This window comes from Malaclemys terrapin, chromosome 21 (genome assembly GCF_027887155.1).
Source record: "Malaclemys terrapin pileata isolate rMalTer1 chromosome 21, rMalTer1.hap1, whole genome shotgun sequence".
NCBI classification, from domain to species: Eukaryota; Metazoa; Chordata; order Testudines; family Emydidae; genus Malaclemys; species Malaclemys terrapin.
The window spans coordinates 7,523,850-7,541,274 of NC_071525.1; the positions used below are offsets into that span (position 1 = coordinate 7,523,850).

Here is a 17,425-nt window from a genome sequence, read left to right on the forward strand (position 1 = left end):
GGCACAGAGCAAGGAAGCAACTTGCTCAAGGTCGCCCAGCGAGTCAGTGGCCAAGCCAGGATTAGAACTCAGGGGGTCCTGGCACCCAGCCCACTGCTGTGCCCAACAGACTATGGTCTGGTTTAGTAGAGGAAGGTGGGTGAGCATTATCTTCTCTTTATAGATGGGTTAGATTAAAAGCTTTTTGGGACAGGGGCTGTCTCTCACCAAGAAGGGGAAATGACCTGTCTGATGTCACATATCCAACCTGGTGACAGGAACAGAACCCAGGAGTCTGATCTCTCAAATGGCTCTAATCACTACACATCACTCCCTTCCTCTCTAGATCTCAAAGCGCTTTACAGAGGAGGTCAGTATCCCTGTCTCCCCATTCAACGCACAGGGAAACAGACACAGAGACAGGAAGTGACTTGTCCAAAGACCCCCAGCCGGCCAGTGGCAGAGTTGGGAATAGAACTCAGGGCTCCAAGACCCAGTCTAGTATCCTACATACCAGGCCACAGGGCCTCTCATCGTATTAACAACAATGTAAAGGGAGATTTTCCAGAAGCATCAAAGGGATTTTTAGGTGCACAAGTGCCATCCAAAGCCAATACGACTTGGGTCCCTAAATCCCTGGGGTACTTTTGATCACCTCCTTCCTTATTGCTTGGTTTGTTTACTAACCCGTACAGCTAATCAGAAGTATTTTAGTTTTTAATGAACACTGTGTGAGATTCCCTAGATCGCTAACAGAATTTTTGCAAAAATAGCTACTTACAAAATATATTTAAAGAAAGAGCCTGGGGGGGGGGGGGAATCAATCCCTCAGTTACTCTTCTGCCAATCCCTTTAGCTCAGGGGAGTGCAAAAGTTAACGAGTGCTGCGCTCCATTTTAGGGATGGGATGACTAAAGCAGCATCATTAAGTCAGTTAATATGCTTTTCAGCTCATTTTTCATTTATAGATTCATAGATTCCAAGATTGTGATCATCTAGTCTGGCCTCCTGAACAGCACAGGCCCAAAAACTGCCCCGAATTAATTCCCGTTTGAACTAGAACTTTTCTTCAATGCTTGGGATGTTTTTAAAAGATAAACATCCAACCGTTGTATGGCTCTGGTCCGTTCCAATTGTCCCACTGTCCCACCTGGCTGATGAGACATTTCCAAAAGTTTGGGCAGCAAATGGTTCAGGCACTGGACAGGAACTCAAAAGACCCAGGTCTAATTCCCAGCCCAAGTCACTTGGCCTCTGTGCCTCAGTTTCTCTTCTAAAGGGAAGAGGATAATTATTTCTTTCTCCCACCTTTGTCTAAGGAATTCAGGGCAAGGACTTTGTCGCACTACATGCATGTTGGGTTGGTTTAGAGTTTGGGTATGTTTAGTCTGCAGAAGACTGGGGGGGGGGGGTAACAGTCTAAGTACACAAAAGGTTGTTACAAGGAGGAAAGAGAAAAAAATATTCTTAACTTATGAGGATAGGACAAGAAGCAATGGACGTAAATTGTAGCAAAGGCGATTTAGGTTGGACACTAGGAAAAACTTCCTGTCAGGGTAGTTAAGCACTGAAATAAACTGCCTAGGGAGGTTGCAGAATCTCCATCACTGGATATTTTTAAGAGCAGGTTAGACAAACACCTGTCAGCGATGGTCTAGATAATATTGAGTCCTGCCTTGAGTACAGGGGACTGGACTAAAAGACCTCTCGAGATCCCTTCCAGTCCTATGATTCTATGTATAGTACTGATCACAATGGGACCCTGATCCAGTTGGGGCTTCTAGGCCCTGTTATGATGCAAATAATAAAATAGGAGAATTATGACTGCTTCACATCAGCACATAGTCATAAGCACAAGACCACAGAACTCAGATGCTTAGACTGGCTACCTAAACTAGTCTACAAAAAAAACCCTCCATCCTATGCTAATCAAGAGTAAACCGATTGATAAACTCATTGGCAAAATAGCATCCTCATTGTTGCTTCAGTGTGTCATAGCAGCACACTGAGACCCCAATAAAGGCCCTGTCACACCGGGCATTGCACAGACTGTGTGAGGACCACACCCTGCCCATAAAGAGCCCCCAATCTAAACAGATCAGACAGACAAGGACTGATTATCATCCCCACTTTCCAGTGTAAAGCCCCGATCCTACCAGCACTTATGCACATGTTTAATTTTACCTCCATGAGTCACCGTTAGGCACATGATAAGAAGCGTTTGCAGGATCAGGGCCTAACAAACAAAAACTAGGCAGACAGACAATGGGTGGAAATGGAAAAGAGAGGCCCAGAAAAGGGAATCACAAGGTCAAACAGGAAATCAGTGGCAGAGCTGGGAAGAAAACCAAGGTCTCCCAAGTCTCAGACTGGTGCCCTACCCACTAGACCACAAAGCCACTCTGATGGAGAACTGTGCAGCTCGCTGGCTGATGAGCTAGAGAGAGCCAGACCATTAAGAAAAGAGATTTTTGTCGGTCAAAGAATGTAAGCAACTAACTGAGCAGAGAGCTGGATTCAGAGATCTAAACAGAGGCAGACACGCAGCTGCAGGCTATGAAAAAGCTTATCACCTGCATTTGGAATTTACTCAAGTAGTTTGGGTTTTGTTTAACTAATTCCATGCTTGTTTTTTTTTTATTTAAAAAAAAAAAAGAATGAATGAGATTATGTGCTTGTGATCCCCAAAACCAGGGAAATCTGTAGCATTGGCAGTGATGCTCCTCAGAATTAAAGGGACACCATCAATTTAAGATTAGTCTCCAAATTTAGGGTTAGCAGGGTTTTGTTTTTGTTTTTGTTTTTAAAGTGGCCTGATTATTTATACAGCACCAGAAGGCATCTCATGTGCGCTGCAGTATTAAGATGCCAACACCTCTGTCCTCACTTGAAGACATCCTGATTTAAGTAGACAACTTTACAGATAAGAGCTCAGGGTGGGGTTACAACAGAGCAGTGATGTTTCATTACCTCCACAATTTCCTTTTTTTTTTTTTAAATATACATACATAAAAATTCACACACATGGTTTTTGAGTTATTTGGAGAAGGCTTTCGGACGGTTAGAAGGGAGAAATAGGATTTATTTGCAAAGAAGTGTTGCCGATTCTTGCAATTTGAATCATGAGTCTTGTGATAATTGTTGTTCAAAAAGGCCCTGGTCCTGTAGTCAGGAGGTTACATGAGAATCTATCACTTCTAGCCTTGTGGTTGCAGAGAAAAGCTTGAGAACATGACCCCTAATGGCAAAACAAAAACAAAATACACCACACACACACACCACAGAAGGTAAATCAACAGAACCCAACAGTGCAGCCTACTGGGTAGGTCACTGGACTGGGACGCAGGAGGCTTCGTTCTATTCCTGGCTCTGCCACTGATTTGCTGGGTGACTCAGGCAAGTCACTACCCATCTGCGTGCCTCAGTTTCCCTGTCTGTATAATGATACCTCCTTTGCAAAGCACTTTGAAATCTAAGTTTTGAGTTCTGTTTATTTGCCTCCTGATTTCATTTCATATTTTTTTAAAAACACATTCATGGGACTACTCATAACAGTAAAAAGTTTAGTTTGTGTGTAAGTGTTTATAGGATCAGGGCCTTGAGTGCTTTTGAAAAACCACACATGGATTTCCAACCAAATCCAACCAAACAGCTATCCAAGGGGCATGAGAACCAGAAAGTGAAAGTACCTAAAAACAAAAGTGAAACAGATCAGCCTATGTAAACATACACACATGGAGCAGTAGTGATGACAGGTCAATATTCTTAAAATTCTTTCAACCCATCTGACATCCTATAATTCCTGAGTGACAGGTAGGGATTTATTGAGAAGAGAGTCTTTTTGTCTTCATAGTTAACACATTACATCTGGGCAACTTCTGCTTTGCTCCTGCTGGCTTAAAAATAACCAAGCCACGATTTTCAAAAGCAATGAGTCACTTTGTGGAACCGAACTCAAAGCGTTTTAAAAGGGGTTTGAATTTCAGAGTGTCTCAAGTACCTGCCATAGCCACAATGGAGCTATGACAGTTGACACCAGCTGAGGATCTGGCCCAAGGTGTTTCAAGTTGGGCGCCCAAAAACAGAAGCATCAAAAAAAAAAAAAAAAAAAAAGTCACCAGTCATTTGGGGAGGGGGAGGAAAAGGGGGAAATCTACACTCAAAAATAGATAGCTCAGATGAAACTCTCCACTGATGTGAATAATTAACCTGAAGCAGTTGAGTCTTGATTGTCCAGCACTTCAAATCACAGAGCTAGGAAAGCGGGAGGGAAAATGCATGGATTATTAACAGTTTGGTTAACTGGGTGCTCACAAACCCCCCCCATCTTGCAATCTGACCTCTCCACACAAATCCCAGCCCAAAAGTGTGGTTCCACACGGGTGCAAGGAACCACCCTGCTCAAACCAGACCAAAAGATCAGGCCAAAGCACTAGCAAGAGACAGAAGTGGTAATGATACTGCATCCTACATTTGCTTCAGACTGAAAGCTCTTTGTGGCAGAAAACACTTCTTTAAACTATCTCTGCAAAGTGCCAGGTGCTGCACGTGCCCCCACAAGATTCTGCTCACTCAGCCAAGTTGTTATATTTTTTTTTTAAAGAGGGAATATTTATAATTCCAGTTATGATGACAAAGAGGAAAGAGAAAATCAAGTACCATTTTCCACTGAGAGCCTTGCAAGATTTGCTGTATAAATAATGTTCCTTGGAATTAATCCATCTAGATGGGAATGGAGAGGAGGGTTGTTTTGGGATGAACTTGGAATCAGAAACTGTTGCTTTTAAAGTGTTTTGGTTTGCTCAGTGCCAGGGTTGTCAGCTGGAGCCACCACGAACAAGGCCAAAGATTCAGGCTCCCCAGTAAATATAAACTAGAACTAGGATGACCCTGGTTAAAACAAGATTAGAGGCGAGACCTTTATCTCAAAGGTAGAAACATACCCCCTTTAACACAGCTATCAACATGCCTCCTTTGGCCAGAAATTCACTGACTTATTTCTGTACAGAATAGACTAATTTTAAAAGGTGCCCAAGAATTACTATAGCATCAGGCAAGTTACACATTCTACCTTATAGACTAACAGATGTATTGGAGCATAAGCTTTCATGGGTGAATACCCACTTGGTCAGACGAAGTGGGCATTCACCCATGAAAGCTCATGCTCCAATACATCTGTTAGTCTATAAGGTGCCACAGGATTCTTTGTTGCTTTTTACAGATCCAGACTAACACGGCTACCTCTCTGATACTTGACATTCTAACTTAAGGTCCTTATCTGGCCCCCATTACTGTAGTATCTGAGCACCTCACAATCTTTACCCTATTTATCCTCCCAAACCCTCTGTGAGGAAGGATCACCCCCATTTTACAGTTGGGGACCCTCAGGCCCAAATGAACTAAGTCCCAGATGCTCAAATGTATTTAGGCTTTTAACTTCCATTGATTTCCTAAGTGACGTGCCCAAGGTTACAAAGGAAGTCTGTGGCAGGGCAGGGAATTAAACCGATCTCCCCAGTCATAGATTAGTGTCCTGACCACGGGGCCATCCTTCCTTTCAAGTTATTCCTAGATTGTTACATTATTCTGCTGATCTTGTGCCATAAGGAAAGTTATTGCAGATTCTGACTGTCCTGTTTCGTACAGAGTCAACAAGGGTTCTGACACCCTGGGCTCCTGTCCCCCTTTCCTCCCTCCACCCCCAAAATATGGTAATTGAGAACCTGTATTGCTGAATCAATGAACATTACAAACAGAGACTTTCGTTCTGTTTAAGAGAGAGCCCAGAGAACCAGCTATCTTACTTTGGAAGGCAGCCTCAGATTCTGTATAATGAAACCTATTTTACTGAATGCTAGAATGTACTCACAGACGAAGCATGGGGCTGGGAGCCAGGAATTTCCCTGGCGTCCAACTTGCTGTGTGGTCTTTCCTGAGCCACATAAAACTGGGGTTTTCAGAGTACCCTAGGGGAGTTAGGAGCCCAGCTGCTATTAAATTTGCATTTTTCCATCCCCTTAAGCCCCATTAAAAGTTCACGCCCTCTCTGATTCAATCCCCCCAAAACACCGGGTGTCTGAAGATGAGCATTTATACAGAACTTAATGCATGATATGGAATCTTTTCCACAGACTACAATCCGCTTTGACTCAGACTCGTTAACTGGCAAGTCACATTACGGCTCCTGGAATTCAGAAAGCGGGAAGTCAGCAACCCAGGAGCTTAAAAAACATAAAAAGACTCGGCAGAGATATGTGCTGTTTAACATCTGAAGAGTCAAAACAAGATAAACTCCAGTAATTGAGGCCTTGGAAAACATGCTCCCTGCCAACCTTCCCAGTGACATTAAGCGTTCTGCAGAACCGTGTGCTTTGGAAAGGTCTCAAACTCACCACAGCAACAAGATTGAGGGCAGGGCTGGTGCCTCTCCCCTCCTCCACCCCCCCCCCCAAAAAAAAAACTGGAAGCAAATGAATAAAAGCCTTATAAACGTAGAAAACATGTGCCCCAAACGTAGGGAGTATGGTGGGGAAGAGACCATAGACTACTTGGAAAATAATTAGAGCGCACAAACAGCATCGTCCAAACTCCATAAGGCACTACCCATCAAGCAGGGGCGGAGGTGGGGGGGTAAGATACTTTAACAGCGGGATAACAGCCGCTCCTCCAACTTACTTGCTGTGCATGATCCACCCAGCCCGTTGCACTCCCTCATTTTAAGGGGAGCGAGAAAGGCCTCGCACACCCCGCCGGCCCACGTCACCTCGCCAGAGTCCCACTTTTGCCTTGCAAACGGGAGAGCCGATGGACCCCCCCCCTCCTCGTTGGCAAACAAACTTCGCAACCCCCCCCCCCCCGCCCAAGCGAGGACCAGGGCGTGGACAGGATCCCGAGGAATGGGGGGGGGGGGGGGAGGGAACGCTTTCGTCCACCGTTTCAAGCCCAGGCGCCAGCCAAGGCAATCGGCAGCGAGGGACCGACTGCAAAACGACCCCCCCTTCCCCACCCCCACGGATCAGTTTCTTGGGAACGCTTCAGGGGGGCGGCCACTGCCTGAAACGCACCAAAGCCCGTTTGAAGCCATTAGTCCTGGCAAGGGGCGGGGGGGGGCTGCAGAAACCACCCCTCCCTTTTTTCTTTTTTAAATTACTTCCACACACAAAAGACAGGGAGAAATCGAGAACTCCCCAACCCCCCATATCCCGGGGAAGGGGGGGGGAAGCGCCCCAACCCCCCATATCCCGGGGGGGGGGGAGCTCCCCAACCCCCCATGTCCCGGGGGGGGGAGCGCCCCAACCCCCCCTTGCACACGCCCCCTAGCGGGGGCCGTTGTTTTCCCCCCCCTGGCCGGGGCGGGGAGACGCCGCCCGGCGAAACCCCACCCTGCAGCCAACTCTCGTCAAACGCCGCCAGTCGCTTCCCCTCAGGCGCCGCCGCCAAGCGCCCCCGCCCCGCCTCGCGCCGGGGCCGGGGGCGGCGGGTCCCCCTCGCCCTCACCTGTGGAGGAGCGGGAGCGGGAGCGGGCTCCCTGCGGCCTCTCGGTCCCCTGCCAGGCGCCGGGCAACGCGCGCCCTGCCCAAGTGACGTGCCCGCCGCCGCCGCCGCCGCCGCCGCGCGAGAGGCTGGTCAAGCCCCAGCAGTCGACCGCGGAGAAACCGATCGGCCGCGCGAGGCCTCAGCCGCCGCCGCCGCCGCCGCCGGGAGGAAGGGCGGGGCCGGCGGGGAGGGGCGGCTCCGGCCAGAGGCCACGCCCCCCACTGCTGCCGCCGCGCGGCCGCTCCTTGGCGGGCGGGGCGGGAGGGGGCAGGCTGAGGCGGGAGAGAGGTGGGGGGGGATAAATGGATAGATACGGGCATCAATAGAGATGGATACAGGGATCAATAGAGAGATGGGGTGTATGAGGATCGATAGGTACATGTGGGGATCAATAGAGAGATGGGGTGTATGAGGATCGATAGATACAGGGATCAATAGAGAGATGGGGTGTATGAGGATCGATAGATACATGTGGGGATCAATAGAGAGATGGGGTGTATGAGGATCGATAGGTACATGTGGGGATCAATAGAGAGATGGGGTGTATGAGGATCGATAGATACATGTGGGGATCAATAGAGAGATGAGGTGTATGAGGATCGATAGGTACATATGGGGATCAATAGAGAGATGGGGTGTATGAGGATCGATAGATACAGGGATCAATAGAGAGATGGGGTGTATGAGGATCGATAGATACAGGGATCAATAGAGAGATGGGGTGTATGAGGATCGATAGATACATGTGGGGATCAATAGAGAGATGGGGTGTATGAGGATCGATAGATACATGTGGGGATCAATAGAGAGATGAGGTGTATGAGGATCGATAGATACAGGGATCAATAGAGAGATGGGGTGTATGAGGATCGATAGATACATGTGGGGATCAATAGAGAGATGGGGTGTATGAGGATCGATAGATACAGGGATCAATAGAGAGATGGGGTGTATGAGGATCGATAGATACATGTGGGGATCAATAGAGAGATGGGGTGTATGAGGATCGATAGGTACATGTGGGGATCAATAGAGAGATGGGGTGTATGAGGATCGATAGATACATGTGGGGATCAATAGAGAGATGAGGTGTATGAGGATCGATAGGTACATATGGGGATCAATAGAGAGATGGGGTGTATGAGGATCGATAGATACAGGGATCAATAGAGAGATGGGGTGTATGAGGATCGATAGATACAGGGATCAATAGAGAGATGGGGTGTATGAGGATCGATAGATACATGTGGGGATCAATAGAGAGATGGGGTGTATGAGGATCGATAGATACATGTGGGGATCAATAGAGAGATGAGGTGTATGAGGATCGATAGATACAGGGATCAATAGAGAGATGGGGTGTATGAGGATCGATAGATACATGTGGGGATCAATAGAGAGATGGGGTGTATGAGGATCGATAGATACAGGGATCAATAGAGAGATGGGGTGTATGAGGATCGATAGATACATGTGGGGATCAATAGAGAGATGGGGTGTATGAGGATCGATAGGTACATGTGGGGATCAATAGAGAGATGGGGTGTATGAGGATCGATAGATACATGTGGGGATCAATAGAGAGATGAGGTGTATGAGGATCGATAGGTACATATGGGGATCAATAGAGAGATGGGGTGTATGAGGATCGATAGATACAGGGATCAATAGAGAGATGGGGTGTATGAGGATCGATAGATACAGGGATCAATAGAGAGATGGGGTGTATGAGGATCGATAGATACATGTGGGGATCAATAGAGAGATGAGGTGTATGAGGATCGATAGATACATATGGGGATCAATAGAGAGATGGGGTGTATGAGGATCGATAGATACATATGGGGATCAATAGAGAGATGAGGCGTATGAGGATCGATGGATACATGTGGGGATCAATAGAGAGATGAGGTGTATGAGGATCGATAGATACATGTGGGGATCAATAGAGAGATGAGGTGTATGAGGATCGATAGATACATGTGGGGATCAATAGAGAGATGGGGTGTATGAGGATCGATAGATACATGTGGGGATCAATAGAGAGATGGGGTGTATGAGGATCGATAGATACAGGGATCAATAGAGAGATGGGGTGTATGAGGATCGATAGATACATGTGGGGATCAATAGAGAGATGGGGTGTATGAGGATCGATAGGTACATGTGGGGATCAATAGAGAGATGGGGTGTATGAGGATCGATAGATACATGTGGGGATCAATAGAGAGATGAGGTGTATGAGGATCGATAGGTACATATGGGGATCAATAGAGAGATGGGGTGTATGAGGATCGATAGATACAGGGATCAATAGAGAGATGGGGTGTATGAGGATCGATAGATACAGGGATCAATAGAGAGATGGGGTGTATGAGGATCGATAGATACATGTGGGGATCAATAGAGAGATGGGGTGTATGAGGATCGATAGATACATGTGGGGATCAATAGAGAGATGAGGTGTATGAGGATCGATAGATACAGGGATCAATAGAGAGATGGGGTGTATGAGGATCGATAGATACATGTGGGGATCAATAGAGAGATGGGGTGTATGAGGATCGATAGATACAGGGATCAATAGAGAGATGGGGTGTATGAGGATCGATAGATACATGTGGGGATCAATAGAGAGATGGGGTGTATGAGGATCGATAGGTACATGTGGGGATCAATAGAGAGATGGGGTGTATGAGGATCGATAGATACATGTGGGGATCAATAGAGAGATGAGGTGTATGAGGATCGATAGGTACATATGGGGATCAATAGAGAGATGGGGTGTATGAGGATCGATAGATACAGGGATCAATAGAGAGATGGGGTGTATGAGGATCGATAGATACAGGGATCAATAGAGAGATGGGGTGTATGAGGATCGATAGATACATGTGGGGATCAATAGAGAGATGAGGTGTATGAGGATCGATAGATACATATGGGGATCAATAGAGAGATGGGGTGTATGAGGATCGATAGATACATATGGGGATCAATAGAGAGATGAGGCGTATGAGGATCGATGGATACATGTGGGGATCAATAGAGAGATGAGGTGTATGAGGATCGATAGATACATGTGGGGATCAATAGAGAGATGAGGTGTATGAGGATCGATAGATACATGTGGGGATCAATAGAGAGATGGGGTGTATGAGGATCGATAGATACATGTGGGGATCAATAGAGAGATGAGGTGTATGAGGATCGATAGATACATGTGGGGATCAATAGAGAGATGGGGTGTATGAGGATCGATAGATACATGTGGGGATCAATAGAGAGATGAGGTGTATGAGGATCGATAGATACATGTGGGGATCAATAGAGAGATGGGGTGTATGAGGATCGATAGGTACATATGGGGATCAATAGAGAGATGGGGTGTATGAGGATCGATAGATACAGGGATCAATAGAGAGATGGGGTGTATGAGGATCGATAGATACAGGGATCAATAGAGAGATGGGGTGTATGAGGATCGATAGATACATGTGGGGATCAATAGAGAGATGAGGTGTATGAGGATCGATAGATACATATGGGGATCAATAGAGAGATGGGGTGTATGAGGATCGATAGATACATATGGGGATCAATAGAGAGATGAGGCGTATGAGGATCGATGGATACATGTGGGGATCAATAGAGAGATGAGGTGTATGAGGATCGATAGATACATGTGGGGATCAATAGAGAGATGAGGTGTATGAGGATCGATAGATACATGTGGGGATCAATAGAGAGATGGGGTGTATGAGGATCGATAGATACATGTGGGGATCAATAGAGAGATGAGGTGTATGAGGATCGATAGATACATGTGGGGATCAATAGAGAGATGGGGTGTATGAGGATCGATAGATACATATGGGGATCAATAGAGAGATGGGGTGTATGAGGATCGATAGATACAGGGATCAATAGAGAGATGGGGTGTATGAGGATCGATAGATACAGGGATCAATAGAGAGATGGGGTGTATGAGGATCGATAGATACATGTGGGGATCAATAGAGAGATGAGGTGTATGAGGATCGATAGATACATATGGGGATCAATAGAGAGATGGGGTGTATGAGGATCGATAGATACATATGGGGATCAATAGAGAGATGAGGCGTATGAGGATCGATGGATACATGTGGGGATCAATAGAGAGATGAGGTGTATGAGGATCGATAGATACATGTGGGGATCAATAGAGAGATGAGGTGTATGAGGATCGATAGATACATGTGGGGATCAATAGAGAGATGGGGTGTATGAGGATCGATAGATACATGTGGGGATCAATAGAGAGATGAGGTGTATGAGGATCGATAGATACATGTGGGGATCAATAGAGAGATGGGGTGTATGAGGATCGATAGATACATATGGGGATCAATAGAGAGATGGGGTGTATGAGGATCGATAGATACAGGGATCAATAGAGAGATGGGGTGTATGAGGATCGATAGATACAGGGATCAATAGAGAGATGGGGTGTATGAGGATCGATAGATACATGTGGGGATCAATAGAGAGATGAGGTGTATGAGGATCGATAGATACATATGGGGATCAATAGAGAGATGGGGTGTATGAGGATCGATAGATACATATGGGGATCAATAGAGAGATGAGGCGTATGAGGATCGATGGATACATGTGGGGATCAATAGAGAGATGAGGTGTATGAGGATCGATAGATACATGTGGGGATCAATAGAGAGATGAGGTGTATGAGGATCGATAGATACATGTGGGGATCAATAGAGAGATGGGGCGTATGAGGATCGATAGATACATGTGGGGATCAATAGAGAGATGGGGTGTATGAGGATCGATAGATACATATGGGGATCAATAGAGAGATGGGGTGTATGAGGATCGATAGATACAGGGATCAATAGAGAGATGGGGTGTATGAGGATCGATAGATACAGGGATCAATAGAGAGATGGGGTGTATGAGGATCGATAGATACATGTGGGGATCAATAGAGAGATGAGGTGTATGAGGATCGATAGATACATATGGGGATCAATAGAGAGATGGGGTGTATGAGGATCGATAGATACAGGGATCAATAGAGAGATGGGGTGTATGAGGATCGATAGATACAGGGATCAATAGAGAGATGGGGTGTATGAGGATCGATAGATACATATGGGGATCAATAGAGAGATGGGGTGTATGAGGATTGATAGATACATGTGGGGATCAATAGAGAGATGGGGCGTATGAGGATCGATAGATACAGGGATCAATAGAGAGATGAGGCGTATGAGGATCGATAGATACATGTGGGGATCAATAGAGAGATGAGGTGTATGAGGATCGATAGATACATGTGGGGATCAATAGAGAGATGAGGTGTATGAGGATCGATAGATACATGTGGGGATCAATAGAGAGATGAGGTGTATGAGGATCGATAGATACATGTGGGGATCAATAGAGAGATGAGGTGTATGAGGATCGATAGGTACATATGGGGATCAATAGAGAGATGGGGTGTATGAGGATCGATAGATACATGTGGGGATCAATAGAGAGATGGGGTGTATGAGGATCGATAGATACATGTGGGGATCAATAGAGAGATGAGGTGTATGAGGATCGATAGATACATGTGGGGATCAATAGAGAGATGAGGTGTATGAGGATCGATAGATACATGTGGGGATCAATAGAGAGATGGGGTGTATGAGGATCGATAGATACATGTGGGGATCAATAGAGAGATGGGGTGTTTGAGGATCGATAGATACATGTGGGGATCAATAGAGAGATGAGGTTATGAGGATCGATAGATACATGTGGGGATCAATAGAGAGATGGGGTGTATGAGGATCGATAGATACATGTGGGGATCAATAGAGAGATGAGGTGTATGAGGATCGATAGATACATATGGGGATCAATAGAGAGATGGGGTGTATGAGGATCGATAGATACATGTGGGGATCAATAGAGAGATGAGGTGTATGAGGATCGATAGATACATATGGGGATCAATAGAGAGATGGGGTGTATGAGGATCGATAGATACATGTGGGGATCAATAGAGAGATGAGGTGTATGAGGATCGATAGATACATGTGGGGATCAATAGAGAGATGAGGTGTATGAGGATCAACAGAGCCTGTTTCCTGAGTGCGATCAAACAACAACAGGTAGCTGTGACTGCTGGATTCCAGCATGTTCAAAGGGGCATCAGGAAGGCAGCAATGGGCCAGTTCACACCTCTGCACCCTCCTGAACTACAGAGGGTTATGCAGAACCCCCTCCAAATACTCTGGCCCCCAGTGGGGGTGCAGCAGCTTGGGCTCCCCTCCACTCTTCCTGGCTGCCTGCCAATGGTCGATGTGCTGCTCAGAACCCATTGCATACCACCTTCCTTCCTCCCCAGAGCCACTCCAGCCCTACTGGCCCATCTCTGCCCCAAGGAGGAGGGCAGAGCTGGTAGCTGAGTTGCAGTGAGGTGCTCCCAGAAGCCTCCTTGCGCCCCTCATTTATGTGCCCTCACTCCCCCTCTCTTTCCCAAACAACTAGGGAAATTCAGTGCCCAAAAACTTTGTTATTGCAGCGTTAAGTCTGACCGGCCTTGTGCCTTTCCAGAACGTTGAGGGGCCCCCTTACTTAAACCTCTGAAAACTAGGAAATACCGAGGTGCACACCAGCCCCTCCTTGCAACCTTCACTCTGCTGCTGGGGAAGTCCTGTCAGTAAGTCTGGCTGATGGGAAGGACTCTAAACCTCAGATGCCATGTCTGTGTCACCTGATGCATTCGCTTTTTAGAGACTGCTCCTTTGAGCTTCTTCTCTGGGGGTGCTGTTGCATTGCCTGGAGGAGACACACAGCTTGAGCATCTGACCGACGTGATGCAAGAGTGGCAGGTGAGAGAGACCAAAAAGAGGAAGCGTGTACTGGAAAGTCTCAGGGGCCCATCATAGCTTGAGAGTCAGCAGTCCCACGCTCAGTGTACCAGGATGTCCAGTGGCAATACAGAGAGCACCCAATGAGAATCTCTGTTATGGCTTTTGCAGTGCCAGTCAATAGGGAGGGGGAAATCTCTATGCTGCTTTCTTGGTGCTTGTCTACAGTGGCACAAAGCACAATGTGGTGCCATAGTTCCTGATGCTTGGGTGAGAACGCAGCTTGGCTTATTTTTTGGTGTATCCGAGGCTGGAGAAACACTGAGGCACATCATCTGTATTTGCAAACTCAAGAGAGCAATTGGACACGCCCTATCCCATGCTATAGCGGCAGGTCTTACAAACTCCGCCTGGAACCAGCTAAAATACATTCTTATGAACTCCTGCCAAGGCACAGAGTTCTCTTGTGAAACCTGGGTGTTGGTGTTAAACACAAAGGAGCTGACAGGTAGACAGCGCAATCCTGCCTGGTAGTGGAAAACGAAGAATCTTGCCTGGCTACAAGATTAAACCCGAGGTTGGCCAAATGAAAACCAGACATAGGAACCTCCTGTTATCAGGGGGAGAAGTAGTAGGTGCTCCCTGAAAAATGGCCCTTGAGTCTGGATTTAAGAGGCAACAGGGTGCTGGCAAGGGACACCAACCAAGAGCTTTTAATAGAGCTCTCGATGGCACTTGGCCAGGGTTTTGTGTCGGTAGCTATGGAGTGAATCCAAAGAGAAGTAGACAAACAGAGCGCCTTGTAACATGAGGACAGAAATGCTACTTCGGTCCTTGGTACTTCATGGTTCTGACCGTCACCAAGCTATGAGCTGCCAACTTCCTTTACCTAACATCGCAAGAAGGAAGGAGAGTCCATTGCTTTGGGCATGCACACTGCGATGTTAGATGAAAACATCAATACTCTTGCTGGAAGGTTGTAGCATAACACGACTTTGTTTCTTAAACTCCAGACCTTAACACACAAGAACCAAAAACAGAGAGTGACAAAGCAGGCTGCTCCCTAAGGCAGGGAGGCACACCTCACCCCACCTTGCTCTAGCATGGCTCTTTGCAGACTGGGGCTAGGTCTACACTACCCGCCTGAATCGGCGGGTAGAAATCGACCTCTCGGGGATCGATTTATCACGTCCCGTTGGGACGCGACAATCGATCCCCGAATCGACGCTCTTACTCCACCAGCGGAGGTGGGAGTAAGCGCCGTCGACAGGAAGCCGCAGAAGTCGATTTTGCCGCCGTCCTCACAGCGGGGTAAGTCGGCTGTGATACGTCGAATTCAGCTACGCTATTCACGTAGCTGAATTTGCGTATCTTAAATCGACTCCCCCCTGTAGTGTAGATGTACCCTGGCACTGACTGCTGTTGGGCCCATATCACATGCTTCCCTACAGAGCCCCCTAGCCTGCCAGCAAAGCCAGGAAGGCCCCCAAGAATTTAAAGTGACAGTTTATAATTAACACAGTTGTCAATGCACCACAATTCACACCAGTTGCTGTCCTGCGAATGCTATCAACAGAATCAGATCCCTAGCTCTTTGTAGCCGTAGATCAAAAAGTGCTTTATGAAGAAGGTCAGTGTCATTGTCCCCATTTTACAGATGGAGAAACTAAGGTCACCAGCAGAGCTAGGAATTGAACTTGGGTCACCTAAGCCCCACTCCAATGTACTGCAAGTCTAAGTCCTCTTCCTTTAGCCCCAAAAAGTGACCCCATGAAGTCGCTGTCGGTGGCTGAAGGGGCCTCCCTCCACTCACCCAATAGACTGCAGCACCTGCCTGTGCAGCGCCGGCTCTTAGCGGATGTGTGGCACAGCCAACCGGCCGCCTGGGAGGCATCTAACTCACACGATGGCCACGGTGGCGAGTCAGGCAGGTTTCTGTCGAGCGGCAGGCCTGCTCAGACCAAATGGAGAAGTGTGTGCTGGAGGAGGGGGAGGGCGTATAACTGACTGGGCTTAATTCTGTGATTTGCAGGGACACCCAATTGGCAGCTGCAGGGAGTACCCCAGGGCCAGAAGACTGAGGGAACGGCTACCCTGCCATAAAAGAACCCCGGCAGCAAGTCTCAGAGCCGGGGTCAACTGACTTGGGCTGGCACTACAGGGCTAGAAATAGCAGGGGTAGGCAACCTATGGCACGTGTGCCGAAGGCGGCACGCGAGCTGATTTTCAGTGGCATTCACACTGCCCGGGTCCTGGCCACCGGTCTGGGGGACTCTGCATTTTAATTTCATTTTAAATGAAGCTTCTTAAACATTTTAAACACCTTATTTACTTTACATACAACAATAGTTTAGTTCTATATTATAGACTTATAGAAAGAGACCTTCTAAAAACGTTAATATGTATGACTGGCACGCGAAACTTTACATTAGAGTGAATAAATGAAGATTTGGCACAGCACTTCTGAAAGGTTGCCGACCCCTGGTGTAGACAGTCGGGCTGGAGCCCCAGGCGCTGAGACCCAGTGCGGACGGAGGGTCTCCAGCTCAAACACAAAGAGCTACACGCTATTTTTAGCCCTCTAGTATAAGCCCAAGTCAGTTGACCCTGGTTCTGAGGTTTACTGCTAGGGGTCTTTTCTTTGCACTGTAGTTCTACCTTAGAGGGATGGAGGTTTCTGCCCCCTCCGGAGGGCGGGCGAAGCATCCCTGAGCCTCAGGGAGGGATGTGTCAAGTCATCCATAAAACAGCAACTAAAGAGTTAATGGGCGAGAGTGAATATCTGGCGTGTTAAACATGGGGGCATGGAGCCATGACACTCGGGGAGAAGGCAGGGAGGGAGAGTTGGTGCAGTGATCGGAGCACTAGCCAGAGGCCTGGGTTCAAGTATCTGCTCTGCCACAGGCTCCTTGTGTGACCCTGGGCCAGTCACTTTGCCTCTGTTTCCCCATCGGTACAATGGTGATAACTGCCCTGCCCTGCCTCACGGGGGTGGCGTAAGGATAAATACATTAAAGACTGTTACGTGCTCAGATACTAGG

The 17,425-nt window shown here is 47.3% G+C and overlaps 1 protein-coding gene across 2 annotated transcripts in view; it reads right to left on the reverse strand.

Annotated features, from left to right (window-relative positions):
* Nucleotides 1–7,588, reverse strand: part of CERS2 (ceramide synthase 2) — a 48,379-nt gene extending 40,791 nt beyond the window's left edge. The window contains exon 1 of one of the 2 annotated variants that reach the window (XM_054011088.1): nucleotides 7,477–7,588. Coding sequence is in view for 1 of the 2 variants with exons in the window: in XM_054011086.1 (XP_053867061.1) it covers nucleotides 6,655–6,665 (11 nt within the window). In the remaining variant the exon portion in view is untranslated. Of the gene's footprint in view, nucleotides 1–6,654; nucleotides 6,716–7,476 lie in introns of those variants that run through there. The other variant, XM_054011086.1, reaches the window with a different exon arrangement.
* Nucleotides 7,589–17,425: the final 9,837 nt, after the last annotated feature.